The sequence below is a fragment of the Diadema antillarum genome, unplaced genomic scaffold (genome assembly GCF_040938485.1).
Source record: "Diadema antillarum isolate AM-2024a unplaced genomic scaffold, OU_Dant_1.0 seq00000712_RagTag, whole genome shotgun sequence".
In the NCBI taxonomy this organism is placed as follows: Eukaryota; Metazoa; Echinodermata; class Echinoidea; order Diadematoida; family Diadematidae; genus Diadema; species Diadema antillarum.
Window position 1 is genome coordinate 27,451 of NW_027271616.1, and position 16,732 is coordinate 44,182.

The following is a 16,732-nucleotide window of genomic DNA, read 5'->3' on the forward strand; positions in this document are numbered from 1 at the left end:
TAAAGGAGACCTCCCGGTGATTCTCAGATTTTTACATTTGTACAACTATAAATTAGTTATACTGAGGACAGAGTTTCAGAATTTGTGATAATTGGGATGAAGAATAAGAATATTTTCAAAAAATAGAACAAATTGCAATGAACAAGGATGATGACATGGCAGAGTCACCATAAGAATGCATGAGTTGGGGCTCAAGGAAGCAGAACAAACGAAGAAGGCATGCATAGATTATAGACAGGTGAACTCGCAAGCAAGCGGTATTGTTATGGAATTACACTGCTATCATTTCTGAAATATGTGAACCTTCTATGTCATCATCCTTGTTCAGTGAATTTTGTTTAAGGTTTTTCAAAGTATTGTTTCTCTGCTCAAGAACCACAATAAATTCCAAAATCTATAAAGGGAGTTGTCGATTTATGTACTACATGATGTGAAATTATGAAAATCGTCTGGAATGTCCCTTTAAACATGACAGAAAGCATGACAACTATTTTTCTCACACTGTATGGCATCATGAACAGAATCATTTGAATGACTGCTTATCAGCAATTAACAAATAGAAATTCATCATTTACTTCCATCAATATACCCCTTTTTCATATTTCATCACAAAATGGTAGTCTTTGATCATCTCACTTTAAATACAAAGAGAATGATGTCTTTATCATGAATGTTGGTTGATATTGTGCTAGAAGTATGCAACCCCTTAAAAAAGATTGTGTGTTACAAAATCAACCTCATGATTTGTGCTGAGCTTTTGTCTTTGACACATATTGTATTCACTCATTTAAATCCAACATTCCGTATGAAGAGAGAAAAGAAATGCAGAATCACATATTTTCGTTTTGCCGAGGTTACTTGAGGTCGGCCTACCTCTCAGTGGAGCCGTTGTAGCAGAAGTTTGGGATGAAGTCGTAGTAGAGCTCCCAGAAGACGTGGAGCGTGATGCGGCCGTAGGGCGCCATCACGTTGTGGTTGGCCTCTCGCAGCATGGAGTCAAACTCTGACATGGTCAGGAACTTGGACAGGAGGTTGTGGGTCAGTCGGTTGACCTCTATTAGCTGGTCAAGTTCCTGAGGGTCAAAAAAGAACAGAAAACATCTGGACCATTTATTCACATATTCCACTACTACCAATGTTACTGATCTTATCTCAGACGAAACAATGATTGATCACACAGAAAGAAAAATAATTACTCACTCATAGACAGGGGTCACTCCCTTCCAATCAAGCCACACGGCATTGTCAACATTTATGTCAATACTGTTATTCAATTTTCAGCAAATCTAAAACATTAATTTTCAATCCATTTTGCAAATTCTTTGATATCTTTATATCTTGATCTCTGCATTAGTTAATCACAATTATGCATTTCCAAAAAGGAAGACAGATTTCTTTTTCCATTCACTGAATTTAACCTTCTTACTCAAAAGTTTAATTACTACATATTACATATTACTACATATTCTTGTCTAGCATGAGTGTCCCCTGCTGCGTAAGTTGCTCTGATTCTTCAAGAATCAAGCTTTCCATTTAAAAACTGTGTCAATTGGGGCATTGAGGTACGACAAAGAATTCTCTTGACCCTGATACAGCAGTGCCTGAGATTAACACCTTCCTAGATTGGTCATCGTGGGACAACGCACTCCATGGGCAGTGTCCCTCGCCATCCTGATGAACAATGCTGGGATGCTATACAAGGAGGGCCCTCTGGAAAAGCGGCATTAAAACTAATGAAGCCAATGCAAATTGGTGTCACATATCTGAAGTGATTATTGCGATTTTGTACGGAACATTAAAACTTTTTGTCTCGTCTCACGACCTCCCTTTGACGTCTTGTGTAGATTTACAGCATGCGCAGTTCCACAACAGCCATCGCTGTGGAGTGACTTACCACGATGGACGTGAAGTCGCTGCTCTCAAAGCGCGCAATGGCAAGATCCAGGCTGCGCTGCAGGGAAGTCCGGACGCGCTGTGAGATGAGTCGGTTGAGGTCGATCGATCGGCCCAGCAGCTACAGGAGGAGAAAGAAGGCAAGAATATTCATACACTTGTTATGTAACAAAACATTGGTCACTTCTCTACCATGTATTGGTACTCCCCATAAGGCCACATGTGGGTCTGAGGGGTAATCAGCTCTTTCTCATTGCAACAATACAACATTCACAGTATAGATATACGTCTGATATCAAAAGTCATGAGAATTTAATGCTCACAATGCACATGCATGTAAACACCAACACATGTGCTGAAACAAACTGTTGCTTTTCAGGTAATGTGTGCTTCTTTACAAATATCCATGTCCAAACATCAGCTAAATTGCCATTGACAATATTGTAACCTTTACATTTACAAGATGTGAGGCCAATATCTGAGTTATCGGTATGAAAAGCATAAATATTGTTGAAACATCATGAACGCATATCAACAAGTGCCATTTTGGTCTCGCACTAACAGGTTCCAATCCAATTTGATTACACTCTAGGTGTACCAAGAAGAAACCCTGAATACAACATTCATCTGAGAAAGCAATGCACTGCTGGAGAAAAGACTGTGAGGGGCGTCACATAAAAAAAAAGAGAATCACACATCAAGGGCTCAATCTCCAACATGCTTTGTTCGGTGATTGGCACGTCCACCAGACTGCTTCTTCAATGACTGACAGGCATATTGTTAGCCCGAGTGGGCCGCCTAGCTTACAAGTAGGTCAAGTTTGCAGGATTTTGAAGTTAATGCTAATGAAAAAGCACAGTGAGTTTCAGCTATTTGTGCCTGTGCACATGAAGGATTTAAGGAAGCATGACTTCACCCCTCTGAATAATATCTTTCTTTCATTTATCTTATGCATTGTCCGCCTTTGACTACTTAACATAACAATTTCAGAATTTCGGAGCTTGGGTATTTGTTCCATGTTCGTCGTGTCACTGCCGGCAAGCAGGGACAGCCTGGTGGTAGTGTCGCTGCCCAGAAAGCAGTAGATGACAGGTTCGAGTCCCACTGGTTTCTTTTTTTCCGACTGTTTGTTAATTTACAGATCTGCAGTTGCGATCTTAACAAATTTTCATTTGTAGAGGGAGACAAACTGAAGAAACTCAAACCTGAGCCTTCACCCCTCTGAATAAGATCTTTCTTTCATTCATGACTGTCCTCAATCCTTCATATAAATTGGTGCATTCACCATCATGTGTTCATAGATTGCAAGTAAATGAAATCAACTTTGCACACCCTCTGCTATGTCAGGCATGTGAATTTGGTATCCAAAAGATTAAGATAAAAGTGTCAAAACAACCCCTCTTCTCACCTGCAGATGCCTCTGTCTGAGAAGTGTCTCGTAGCGGTTTGGTGGTGGGTACGGTATATGGATCCCAAAGTTCTGGCACTCTGTCCTGAATCGCTTGTCCAGAAGAATGCTGTGTGAACAGAAAGAAGAGAGAGGGCAGACGCTGGATGAATGATAGCTTCACGATCAATCCTCATTGCTACACCACGTATCACGTCATTCGGGGGGTCACAGTATATGCATCTAATGTGACATCACTACAAGACATCTGCTGATAGTCGTATAACAAATCTCAGTAACTTTCTCCATTCTCTTAATTTATCACTCATTTTGACTCTCTGTTATGTACAAAACTTATGAGACTTATCTTTGGGGCAAAGAAGAAAAGAGAAAGGAAATCACACAAATAGTGAACGATGTGACAATTTAGAAGACTACACTATTCAACATTCTGTGATAAATAAGCCAGTTCAAAGTTACATTCTGCCCATGAGCAGATAAAGGGTCATCTGAGGAAAAACTACATGAGACAGAGTTGTAATGGGCATTGTCATGGTCAGCATCCTGAACAGTCCCTTTTTGATATGTTGCAGTGAAATAACATTTCTGAACATTCAAGGGAGCTTGTTAATATGAAAGCAAGTTGGATAACATAAGAGGGAGATATCAGGCTTTACAACTGTTTTGTTTAGATGGTTTCAAATTTTGGGTCACTTGAACCATTGCTAACTGGGAACTGGCCTATTGGAGCAACACATTGTGTTTCAATCGACAATGAAAATGACATACAGCAAGAATCAAGAATAAACACCAGGCATTACAAACATAAGAAAGAGTCTTAATATGCTGTGAATTCGGAATGATACGGTGAGGAATAGATACAGCAGTTTGTCTCCCCTCACCTTGCTGCCAGAGCCTTGTAATATGCAAAGATCTGTTCACTGAGTTTGTAGACCAACTGATCAAAGCACAAGTTCACCTAGATGGATGAGGAAGAGAACACGGGATAAGCCAAAAAAAGTCTTCTATTTCCACTTCAGCAGTGTAAATATCTCTGTCAGGGAGTATCACACAACTAATTTACGGCATAGAGAATCAAACTTTTTTTTTTTGCTAACTTTATATGGAAATTAGATAAATCTCATGTAATGAATGAAAATTCTTTGTAGTGTTTACACAATAAAAAGAGCAAATGTATGACAAAGAAAATATCAGACTGGCAAAGTAAAAAATATGGAGCAGTAATTTTCTTTAATGGAAACCTAGCAAATCAATTTTGGGCAGTTGACATCAGTGTACCCGAGTGGTATACAATTGCTGTCTTTATTGTATATCATGGGAATTTTCCTTAAGACATATCATATCTCAAGCATTGGTAGCTGTCACCTTCATCCACTTAAAACACACACTGATAGGGCGATTACCACTTAGAGCCAGACATAGCACAGTCTCATTTTTGGAGGCGAGTGGCCAAAATTTGCCCTGGCTGATTGATGGTCGAAAGTCTCACACAGTCTCAATCATAACTACAACTGTACCAAGATTAAAGACAAAGCCCTCTCAAACTATGGACTCTGAACAATACAAACACAAATATATGTATGTGGGACATCACACAAGACTTCAACAAAACACTTTGTTAGTAATTCCAGTATCAAAGATTTGGTTAATTAATGCTTTTCCTAGTCTTTAACAGTGGGACATATTCATGAATATTTTGGTATTTTCTGTTATTGTTCAACTTCTTTTGGATTTATTTCATTGTTGTTGTTCTGATCAGATAGACATAAGCTTCATGACTTGCTCACCTCTGCTTCAATCTCATCATACAAGAACTGCTTCTTGAACTGGGTCAGGGCATACTGGGCACTGTCACTGTACAGGTCCAGCGGGTACAAGATGTACCTACAGAGGGAACAAACAGAGTCTAGGAATTAAGACTAATCACAAGCAATGACACACTCACTCTTCAAGTCTTGCAGGGCACCCACTCTTTGGGGTTAAAAACAATCATATATACATGTACCAAGCATATTCCTCAAAACTTGGAAGACAGTGCTTACTTCACTTGCATCAGTCAAACAGTACCTGGTAGGTCATGAATTTTTCGTTATGGTCTGAACACCCATTTGACTCTTTGGAAAGATTTTTTTTTCTTCCATAAATGACAATGCTTATTCCATGTCAGCTACATAAAGCAGGTACATGACTACGAAATCACAGCATTAGTGTATTCATTTCAAAGGCAATGGCAGAAAAACAAAGCAAAACAAAAACAAAAACATTCTGAACTGCACTGCTCAGCATATCATCATTAGGGAGACACCCCCCCCCCCAAAAAAAAAGTCAAAGTGAAAAACACTGTAGCTGGTAACACAACATTTGCTCATGTGACAGTTGCTACGGACTTATTTTCTCCACAGACTTAAGTAGAGTTAGGTTGGGGTTGTGACAGGGTTTTGCATTTACTGTATACACCATATATTTCGCGAGTCTAAAATTTCGCGAATCGGGAATTCCCGACAATTTCGCGAGTGGTTAAATTCGCGCTCGTGGAGTCCTGTACTGGAACGGAAAAGTGTACACGCGTATGTTGTACATTCACATCGGGATCAGAGTCAATATTTTCGCGTGTCTTTAATTTCACGAATAGCACCTGACTCGCAAAATTCGAGAAAATATAAACCTCGCGAAATATTCAGCGTATACAGTAGTTTGATGTGAGGATTAGTATTAGGATTAGGGTTATGTTTGTGGGTAGAGTTCATGCTTGGCATAGTGTGCAGATATTTCATGGGAACAATTGTTTCAGGAGCAAATGCTATGGAATCACTGTAGCTATACCTAAATGAGAACCAACTGTCCAATGTACTCTAGCAAACAAGATTGAAATTTGCACTGTCTTACTAACAGGAGTTGAAGGAGATAGCTTTAGGACATTTCTCGGACCAAGTTTCATTTGGATGGCAAACATTTTTCAGAGTGTCCTGACACTGAAAAAAAAAAATGATAACAGGGGATTTCTTGGTCTCTTCACAGAAGGAAAGATATGACTGCCTCTGTCATAAGAGGCAGAGAAGCTTCTTACTCCATCATGGAGGGTTCTTTGGTCTCCAGGATGTGATCAGTGAGGATCCAGGGCATCGACATCTCAATGGGAAACTGGGTCAAGCATAGAGAAGAAATGAGATCAGACACTTAGAATACTCAATTTCTCAGATACTACCTATTCTCACATTACTGTTTTTTGTCGGGGACCAATGTGATATTTACGACGGGCTTATCACTGAAATCTGAGTGACGTTCAACTGTAAATCTACACTTGACGGCCACAGAAACTGAAAGACACTATCAAATCCAAACTTAATTGAATTTTAAAACTTGCTTGTAAGGGTTTGACAAAAGTATTCTGATGAATTGTCTCTTCACCATGCAAGGAAGCGTTTTAGAGGACATGAGATCACAAGAGTTCGCTGATCTGTGTTTTACTTCAAAGTCACTCACAAGGCAGCAAATACCAAAAGAGAGTTATGACTACACATCATGTAGATCTCTACAAGAAATTCTGAGAGTCACTTTGGATATGAATAGCTGACTTACTACATTTTTTTTCTGTAAAAAAAAAAAGAAGCCACATGAATCCCACATACTAACGTACATGTTGGTAACTACTCTACACACAAGACATCCTGGGTACCTTTCTTGATTTGGAGAAAACTTTCGACGGCCTACACACATGATGCATAACATGATGTCTTGCACAACTTTACACTCAGCTCAGCATGTGTGGCAATAGTATTTTTTGTTAATTCCTATATTCCCCTTTCCAACTTTGTTTGACGGGGAAGTCATGACGGCAAATTTTGTTGTGATATTGTGACACCATCAAGACTGCAACCACATCTAATGTTTGTGAAAATCGAATGAATGTGCTAAGTTTACCTGAATGCGTTCTCCCATCGTCATCTCCAGGAAGAATTCTCTGTACCACAGCTGAGACAAGTCACAGCACTGCTGTAACGTTTCTGTAAAGAGCAAAGACATTAAAACACAAGAACATGTGACTAGATGCAATTCAATAGAAATTTTACCACCTGCCTGGCGTCACGCTGATATGTAGTACAGTGGAACCTTGTTATGAGGAAGTTAAACATAAACTAAAACCCTCTTGTAACAATATGATTTTGCCGGTCCAATCATTTCTATATTTCTTCATTTTTGCACTAAGATATAGTGAGAAACCTGATATAACAAGGTTATTGTCCTGAATTTCAGGTCCTCATAATGAGGTTCCCCTGTACATATCACAAAAGTTGGACATGACCCTAATGGTTTGACTGAAGGTGCTTTCATTCATTCCAATAATTTTGTTCACATTCGTTAAACTATTCAATTCCAAGTATTTCTGGTGAGCAAGAGCGAAATGGCATTAAAGCAATGTGGTTCAAATTAAAGGCATAATTTACCATTTGCAGATGAAACAAAAACCCAGCATTAGTGATTTAAAATAGTTCTAAAATGTGAGTTAGGGATAGAAACAACCACAGTAAAAATTTGAATCTGTTTGATTGATGTTAAGTATTGTTAAAGACACAAAATGTAAACAATAGTTATAATAAAAATGTTTCCAGACTAAACCGTCTACAGGTATGGTTTATTAAGAAATATACTGATATCTCCTTGTATTTTAGGCTTTATTGCAAAAATTCTATATGGTAGGATGTTCTGTGATATAACAGACCTACACATATGCATCAAATGTGATATCCTGAAATTTTTTTAAATCACTGCTCCCAAAGGTAAACTGGACCTTTAAGAGCTATCTTGATGATATCTTCCACTTTGGATCTACCTGGTTACAATAGTTTCCAGAGCAGGGCTGTCAATGTCTGCAAATCACTTCATACATTCACCAACAACTAGGAGGAATCTATCATATACAGCATGGATGGAGAGACACAAAAAGTTTGAAAACTCAAAGAGGCTTCCTGAAGTGGATACGGGAGAAACATGAACTCAAAAAAGAGTGCGTAAATAGCTCATGCGAGACATAATTTACATGTTTACAACAAAATGACCAAAAGGAAAATAAGAGTGAATTTATGAATTTCTCCTCTGTCGCCCCACCTCCCCCCCCCCCTACACACACACACATACATATATGACAAGGTTGTCTTGAGTTCTTGAGAGGGAAGGCTCACCTGAGAAGTTGAGCATGCAGGTGAAGAAGTAGGTGCGTTTGTGGAACTTCTCCAGGGGCTCGACGGTGGAGATACTCTCTAGCTCTTTGCGCAGTGTCTTCCTCCCCGTCCCGCCCTTGTCTGCTGTCAGCGACTCCAGCATGGTTCGCATCATGTAGAGCTGAGGACAAAATCATCGCATACAGACCCAGACTTTGATTTTAAGGTGTGAGCACAAAAGGATTACTTGTGTGTATGGATGTTTCCTTGACGGCCTTTAAGGCTGACCCACAACAGATTGGTTTTAAACCATACTTCAAGTGTAGTAATTCCTGTTCCTTTCTCAGTTTCTTTAGTTAATATGTGAAGAATACTCTTATGGTGCCTGGAACATGTAGAGGTAGATTTGGCGCAGTCAGGAATCATCATTATTTTGATCAATTTATTATCATCATCATCATCATCATCATCACTGTCATCATCATCATCTTCACTGTCACCATTACTTCCATCATCATCATCGTCTTCATCATCTTCACTGTCAGCATCATCATCATCGTCATCATCATCGTCATCATCATCATCATCATTATTATCACTTTAATTACCATTATCATCATTGTTGTCATCACCATTATCATTTGTGTCAGCTTCTTTATCATGTTCATGGTTATCATCATTAAATCGTTAGTGTCAGTTAGTGTCATTATCGCTATCATCATCTTCATCGTTGTCAGCATCATCATCATCTCTATTCTATTCTATTACCATACCTGGGTGCTGGAGGGTCCAACTGTTCTCCTGGGCACCTCGAAGGAGAAGCCATTCTTGGGGTCCTTTTCCCCCTTTAGGGCGGGGTCATCGGGCTCCATTCCCCTCAGCCAATCAGCACAGGTCTCACGGACAGCCCTTATGATGCTGCATAGTGGGGAAACACAGAAAAAGAGTTGGTACTATATCATTCTTTTTCAACGAGAACAGATCCAAAACACTTACGTCCAACTTTTTCATTCCTTTCCTAGTCACATTCACAATGTTTTGTTGGTTTTTTTTCAAAGGAAATTGTTGAAGGAACATTTCCAACTAAATAAGATGATGGACCTCTACAGCATTTTCACACATGACAAATAAGCACCACTAAAACTATCAAGGCTAATCTCTTTGATTTGCCATTTGCATTATGCCATACGCAACGATTCAAACAGTCAATGGATATTTGCATAGGCAGAGCATCTCTAGATTTTTGTATTCATTTACAAGAAGCCTATCCAATGTTTTGTGATCATTTTGTGGCACTCATTCATTCAGTCATTCACAAAAATTAGTTGGCTTCAAGGTGAAGAAATAACCCTGTAAAATATTCTGGTTGCCGTCAAGAAGCACCCCCTCTCCCTCATTTACATTTCAGTGTGTGTACATTGTACATGTGAAGGCCCAAACCAAAAGCAAGCCATCTGCGCCTAATCTGTGTGTGGTTTCAGATGATTCAATTGTAATGCAATGTAACTAATCTTACATACAGTTTTATTTAACTGAAATATGAGCCCATCATTCATGTGGCAAAGGCATATACATTGCTTCAAAAGGCAGTCTTCTCGTTACAATAATCATTGTCTCTTTGTAAGATCATAGTCTCGCTTCCAGACATAATCACACCTGACGACCAGTGTCTTCTTCTTCTTGGTGGCCACCCGCAGCGGCTCTCTCAGCATCAGCTGCACAAAGTCCTGCATTTCGGCATACACCGTCCGGAGGATGGCCTCGGAGAAGACGCTCTCCATCCGGTTCATCAGCACCTGCAGACCCTTGATCATGGCGATGACTTCAATCAGCGCAAACTTCTCCTGGCTGGTGTAGTTGTACCGCGTGGCCTGCACGGTGAGGGGGGACATTCAGGCATATTAAATCTGCTGCCTCCAAAATGACCATACACTGTGGCACTAAGCCAGTTAATGTTCTACCTACCCACTACTGAAAGGGAAGGCCACTTCAGGAGTAAAAGTTGTGTACTATGATCAATTATACAAAATCATGAAATTCTTCTATTGACTTGTTTTCATTACAAGTGATTAACAAATTTATGTTGATGTAGGGCAATTTGTTAATTAGTTGCGATCAAATTATATTACATGTGTGTGATCAAAATACTCCAAAACAACTCACTTTCCTGGCAAATCTCATTAGCCTGATAAGTTGTCTGATAGACCTTTTCGATGCATTGCAAGCAAATTCCAAACGGTGGAAGATGAATTTTGAGCCCTTCTGAGAACTATGTTTTGAACTTTACATCCCAACATAAACTAACTCTGCTACAAAATGTTTCAGAAATCAACTTGCTTGTATGAGAATATGGGAAACCTCATAAATTTGGGTGAATCTTTTAACAAAATAAAGTTGAAACCTGGTAGATGAATCATCTCGGGCCACTCACCCTCTCGTATTCCTCTGCTTCTTGTGCTTTGATATCCCTTGTGTCGGCTGGGTGAAAGAGTTTCCACGAAAACTGGTGGGAATAAAACACACACACACATACACATGAAATCATGACATGCTGGAAATATCATTTACGGTAATTTGATTATGGATTGTAACTGGAAAATCATCATATCCATATATCTGCAAAATCATTACATTCAATCCAAACATTGTATACTGAAGTATTAAAAAAACCAAACACCATGATAAAGATTGAAGCCATGATCACAGATCATAATAGTAGGATATCCTTGATAAAAAAAAAGGAGATCCCTAAGTCAATATGACTGGAAAAATCATATTAATTTTGATTTTACAAACATCAAAGGGATACAGGTTCAATATAAATTCAATCACGCACAAATAATCTCATATACCAGCATCACTAAACACATACTGTGAAAGTGGAATTTTTTGAGGTGTTGAATTTTTCGCGTATTTCACACAACCAGAAACTGGCACAAAAAAAAAGAAGCACATGAATATTCATGATTGCCATACATGTTCCATCAGTTGATGTCTTGATTTCGCGCAATTAAAAACACGCAAAACTCATTTTGCCCAGGCGAGCGCGAAAAATTACTTGCACAAATATATCCACTTTTACAGTATGTGTTTCATACCATCTCATTTATAACATTACAATAATTGTATCATTCTTTTCTTTCTTATCGCAAAACTGCCATTTTCCACTAAAAGTTTGCAAATACAATCCTCTCTCCACACACACACACGCACACACACGCACACACACACACACACACACACACACACACACACACACACACACACACACACACACACACACACACACACACACACACACAGTTGATACATATTACAGCAATATGTGTCTGCAAAGGCCTTAGGATTACTCAATCAAAACTGAATTAAACAAATAATACATACGGAAGCATTCCTCAATTCACTCCTACTGCCCCTCTTACCAGTTCCGTCACAAGTGATGTCCAACTTGAGAGCAGTCGTAATCCACGCAGGGCTATCTCGTACAACACCTTGTTCTCATCCTCAGTCCGACCTGTGTCTTTCTGTGCGGTTGTTACTTCCTGCGGACACATTAAAAAGCACATCCTGGCTTTTGATAAAGTTCTTCGCAAGGCAAAGTTAAAACAGCACTATTTTTCTACTAGCATATTGGTTATGTTATCAAATAGGTGTACTTCTGCTATTTCCCCATACTTCTAAAAAAGACCACTTTGATATAAACACATTGACTGCAGATACAAAATCCTCACAACCTACCATCACATGTAAAGTTTGACAGTACTAACAAGCCTCCCAGTAGTTCACAAAACTTGTATCGAATTGTCACCACACAGTACACATGCCCATAGATTGAGACCCCTCTTACCTTAAGGAACATGACAGCAACACCTAGTGGCATCATTATATCTGATGCTTTCAAAGAACTTTCACAGATACATTGTATATTTTGAGTTAACTGGAAGATGACCAAATGAACCTGATGATGACAACAGAAAGACACACATCATCAAGTTATCACCTTACCTTGTTGCTATGTCGGGCAAGCTCGCTGATGTACCTCATGTGGCTGTCTCTGATTGGCTGGAGGTGCTCCAGGAGGTTGTACTGGGCACCCGACGAGATCTCCGAGTTCCAGAAGGACTTGTGCGACTCGTAGTTGGTACTCTTCTTCACGTACGTGAAGACTGGTATCTGGATGTCGCCGTACAGGGGAACCACCTCCAGTTGCTGTGGGAAAAAAAAGATCGCATGGCAGCCATTACCAACAATTTCTTTTCATATTGTTCTACTTTTTGAAGATTTGATGCCATAAATGTCCTGTTGAAAGTAAAATCAGGCCCATATTTCAAAGTCAACAATGGCATATCACAACAATTATAGACAACATATACAGGTAGATGTTCACATTTTATCAAAGTGCCTACCAAATACAGTGTATGTATAGAATATTTGTTTAACAATTTTAATGATTATACTGAAGTACAATACTACTTCCATTCATTTTTTTTTTTTCTAAATGACTATTTTGTTGATCCCCAATGAATAGATCAAGAATTCACAGGACAAAACAAAGATTTCCTTCAAGGATGCAAAGCTGATTTTGAGGTGATGCCATTAACATTGGCAGGTTAAAGAGGTCATGCAATCACAACCCTCCCCCCCCCCCCTACCCTCCACCAAACTCCATCCCACTACCACTACCATCACCACCACATCCCCTGGTAATGGGACCATTCTATCAAGCATACATACTGTACTTGCTGAAAGAGGATATTTCTTTGTTGTACTTACCTTAAATATCCTGTCCACTTTTGAGAGACTGATTCTCTTCTTCTGGTCCATTTTGTAGATGTTGTTCTCCTTGCTGTCAATCAGGTACAGGCCAAATCCTATCACCTGTGGAAAAGCAAGGAATTGGTGAAGATTTGAAGAAATCACATAGGCACCAGCTTCCTGCACAGTGGGCACATTTACAACTTGAGAGAGGATCTCTACCAGACACTATTTTATCAAACAAAAAATTATACACTGGGCAAGCATCAAAGCCCATAAACTGAGTTGAAATAACCAAATAATTCTATCCATTGCTTTCAAAAATGATACAGAAATTATCACAATATGTGCTACCCAGGTTTATATCAATACTTCCTCTTGAACACCAATGGCATTTTCCTACAACTTTTCACACATCATTATTACCATCCCCTAATATCAATATTATAATCATCATCATTCCTGTATCACTGTTATTATCATCACCATTACCACCAACACCACTTATGACATCATCATCAATATCATCACCACCATCATCACTTACATGTATGACCTCAACTATCAAAGTCATGACCATCATGCTGACCATACAAGCCAGGATCTATCTTTATGTCTCTGTGTATGTACAGTTCTCTCTTATCTCTCTCTCTATCTATCTATCTATCTATAAATCTATTTATCTTGTTATCTATCAATCTATCTATCTATCTATCTATTTTTTATCTATCTCTACATCTATCCATCTATTTTTTAATTTATCTATCTCTATATCTATCTATCTATCTATCTATAAATCTATTTATCTTGTTATCTATAGATCTCTCTATCAATCTATTTTTCAATCTCTCTATCTATCTATATATCTATCTATCTATCTATCTCTCTCTCTCTCTCTATCCATCTATCTATCTATCTATCTATCTATCTCTATCCATCTATCCATCTATCTATCTATCTATCTATCTATCTCTATCCATCTATCCATCTATCTATCTATCTATCTCTATCCTTCTCTCCGGTCTCACCTTGAGGAGCATGTGCTTCTCACTGGGCATGACATACTGCCTCTGCTCGAAGAGGTCGGCGCACAGGTTGACGATGTCGGCCAGGAGCTCCTCGTAGCCCTGGATCTTCTCCAGGTTCTCCTTCAGCGTCCGGGTGATCTTGTCATTGTTGGCCAGGAAGAGTACTACCTCCTGGGATTCCCGCAGGGCCTGGGGGTCTGCCATCACCTTCAGGAACTGGGCCGCTCTGGAAGGGCACAAGATGGAAGGACCTAGTTATTACAGGAACTTTAATAAACCCTTTAAATACCAATTTATCTCCTCAAAACTACCACTACAGGGCCCTGTTTAATAAAAAGTTGATATGATAGCAACTTTTGCTGGAATTGCAATTGCCATGGTAACAAGAAGAATCCAGTTTCCTGATTGGCTGTGGCTATGGGAAGTTGCCATACCAGCAAGAGTTGCCATCCTAATATTTTTTATGAGATGGGGCCCTGGTTTGTTCATCAGAAACAGCAAAAGTGACAATAGTAGACAGATGGAAGCAATCAACAAGGGACCATAAAATGTGTTTTGTACCTCATTTTCTGTGGAGGAATGCCCGCAGTGGCCACTACACAAAGGGAAGAGGTTGCTTCTAAAAGTATGATCTCATTTCAGTCCTTTTTTGTTTAGTTTTTTTTTTTTTTGCCATTTCTTTGCTGTCATGATGGATACACAATTCAAACCTAAAGAAAGCCTTGCAGTACAATCTCCTCATATTCAGAACATTATCTTCAGAAGGGGGAAACATGATTAATCAAGAAAAAAATGTTGTAAAGTGGGAAGTTCATTTTGGGTTTTTTCTCTCTTGACAAAAGAAGCCTCTCTTCCTTGATCATTTGACACTAAATGTACAATGGGAAGTTGTAGACTTGAGTATATTTTGCTATAAAGGCTCATTCCTGAAGAACAATCTAAACTGGACAGGCTTTACAAATGTAGATATAACAACAGCGTGATGTATTCATTTTTATATATTTGACTGGAAATGCTGCCAAGTGGAAAAAGGTGGGGGTTAGAATTCAGGGGAAAGACTAATTTAGTAAAAGAGCACATCAACGTCTGTTGCGTCTTTCTGGTGAGTGCTTTAAAAGAGCAACCTGACCACACATTGTGTGGGCTCTCACCTCCTGTAAGCGGCGTAGTCGTTTTTGATGCTGGCCTTGACATTCTTGAGAGCATCCAGGACGGCAAACATGTTGATGAGGCGCCCCAGTGTCAGGAGATACGCCTCAGAGACAAAGTCCTTCTTCTTCTCCGCATGACACAGCCGTTTGACGTCCCGGCAGAACACGTCAATCGCCCTTTGCTGTGCCGAGGACAAGCACAAATGCACGGTTTAAACGCAGTTCATTATTGGCACATTGCCACAAAGTTTCTAGAAATCCTTCATCAGCTCAGTCCACTCCCTGGCAGTGCCTTACATCTCCAGTTACATCTACTAGCAGCAATAATTTCCTTCTCTGAACAAACCTGCTTTAGCATTTTGATCCCCTTGTACAACCTGAAGAAGCAACTACAGTACAAAATCAACAAATTTGAACCATCTAGGGGAGAGTGTATTACATGAGGTCATGATGGCTTAGTAACTTGAGCATTCAGATGCAGTGACAGACAACTTTAGATGTAAAATTTGCCACTTCTTTGGGGATGCTCTGAATAGAGCTTTGTGTGGAATGTCAGTGGTGAAGAAATGGTAATCAGATCAGGGATGACTGGGATGAAATCACAGAAATATCAACATTGTTTCAATCACTGGCATGAGAGTGAGTTGCCTATCTTGGCAATCTGCAAGCAATTTAGATAAGCTAAGAAAAGAATAGCACTTCTTCATGTCACTGAACATGAAATGCTATTCATTGCAAATTCTCAACATTGGAAGTCTTCTCCTTAAGTGGCTTGTGGTATTTTGTGGTCATGCAGTTCTAACACCGTCTCCAAGGAAGAAAGTGCTACATTATGAATGAAAATCTGCATAAAAGTCATACACTCTTTTGTTTTGTTTTTCTCGTTGAATAAGCACTACTCACTGAGCAACAAGTATCATCGTAAAATGCAGAGCGATTTAAGTTGATTCACTGGCATTCAGATGGTGAAAATTTATTAAATATGTGGCCTGCAAGTAAGTACTCTCTTTCTTTGCCACTTCCTTTTTGGGGGGCCATGACTTCTTTGAACACAGGAGGATTTGTAATCAATGTTGTACAGGTGTCTCAGTCGACTGATTCCTAGAGGAAATGCCTGTTCGCGATACTTTCATGTTACATTCACTGTGATCAGAGCAAAGCATCGGCAGCACTTGGCTCACAGATCTCGGGAGGAAGCCACGCCTCACCTGAAAGTACATGAAGTTCACCAGTTTCGTGACCTCGGGTCGCAGCACATCCACGAACGTCTCGTAGATCTGCTTTCGGTTGGGCTGATTGTTTGATTTTATCTTGAAAGAGGAGAAAAAAGAAAGTGAA

General features: G+C 39.4%; 1 protein-coding gene across 1 annotated transcript in view; it reads right to left on the reverse strand.

Annotated features, from left to right (window-relative positions):
• LOC139737876 (cytoplasmic FMR1-interacting protein 2-like) overlaps nucleotides 1-16,732 on the reverse strand; it is a 45,830-nt gene that overhangs the window by 6,721 nt on the left and 22,377 nt on the right. Inside the window, exons 3-19 of the mRNA XM_071648543.1 lie at nucleotides 16,603-16,704; nucleotides 15,395-15,576; nucleotides 14,244-14,469; nucleotides 13,234-13,338; nucleotides 12,466-12,669; nucleotides 11,883-12,002; nucleotides 10,892-10,963; nucleotides 10,117-10,331; nucleotides 9,234-9,378; nucleotides 8,482-8,641; nucleotides 7,223-7,305; nucleotides 6,369-6,442; nucleotides 5,089-5,185; nucleotides 4,183-4,259; nucleotides 3,302-3,410; nucleotides 1,895-2,014; nucleotides 874-1,073 (exon numbers count right to left, since the gene is read on the reverse strand). Of these exons, the coding sequence (XP_071504644.1) occupies nucleotides 874-1,073; nucleotides 1,895-2,014; nucleotides 3,302-3,410; nucleotides 4,183-4,259; nucleotides 5,089-5,185; nucleotides 6,369-6,442; nucleotides 7,223-7,305; nucleotides 8,482-8,641; nucleotides 9,234-9,378; nucleotides 10,117-10,331; nucleotides 10,892-10,963; nucleotides 11,883-12,002; nucleotides 12,466-12,669; nucleotides 13,234-13,338; nucleotides 14,244-14,469; nucleotides 15,395-15,576; nucleotides 16,603-16,704 (2,291 nt within the window). The remainder of the gene's footprint in view (nucleotides 1-873; nucleotides 1,074-1,894; nucleotides 2,015-3,301; nucleotides 3,411-4,182; nucleotides 4,260-5,088; nucleotides 5,186-6,368; nucleotides 6,443-7,222; nucleotides 7,306-8,481; nucleotides 8,642-9,233; nucleotides 9,379-10,116; nucleotides 10,332-10,891; nucleotides 10,964-11,882; nucleotides 12,003-12,465; nucleotides 12,670-13,233; nucleotides 13,339-14,243; nucleotides 14,470-15,394; nucleotides 15,577-16,602; nucleotides 16,705-16,732) is intronic.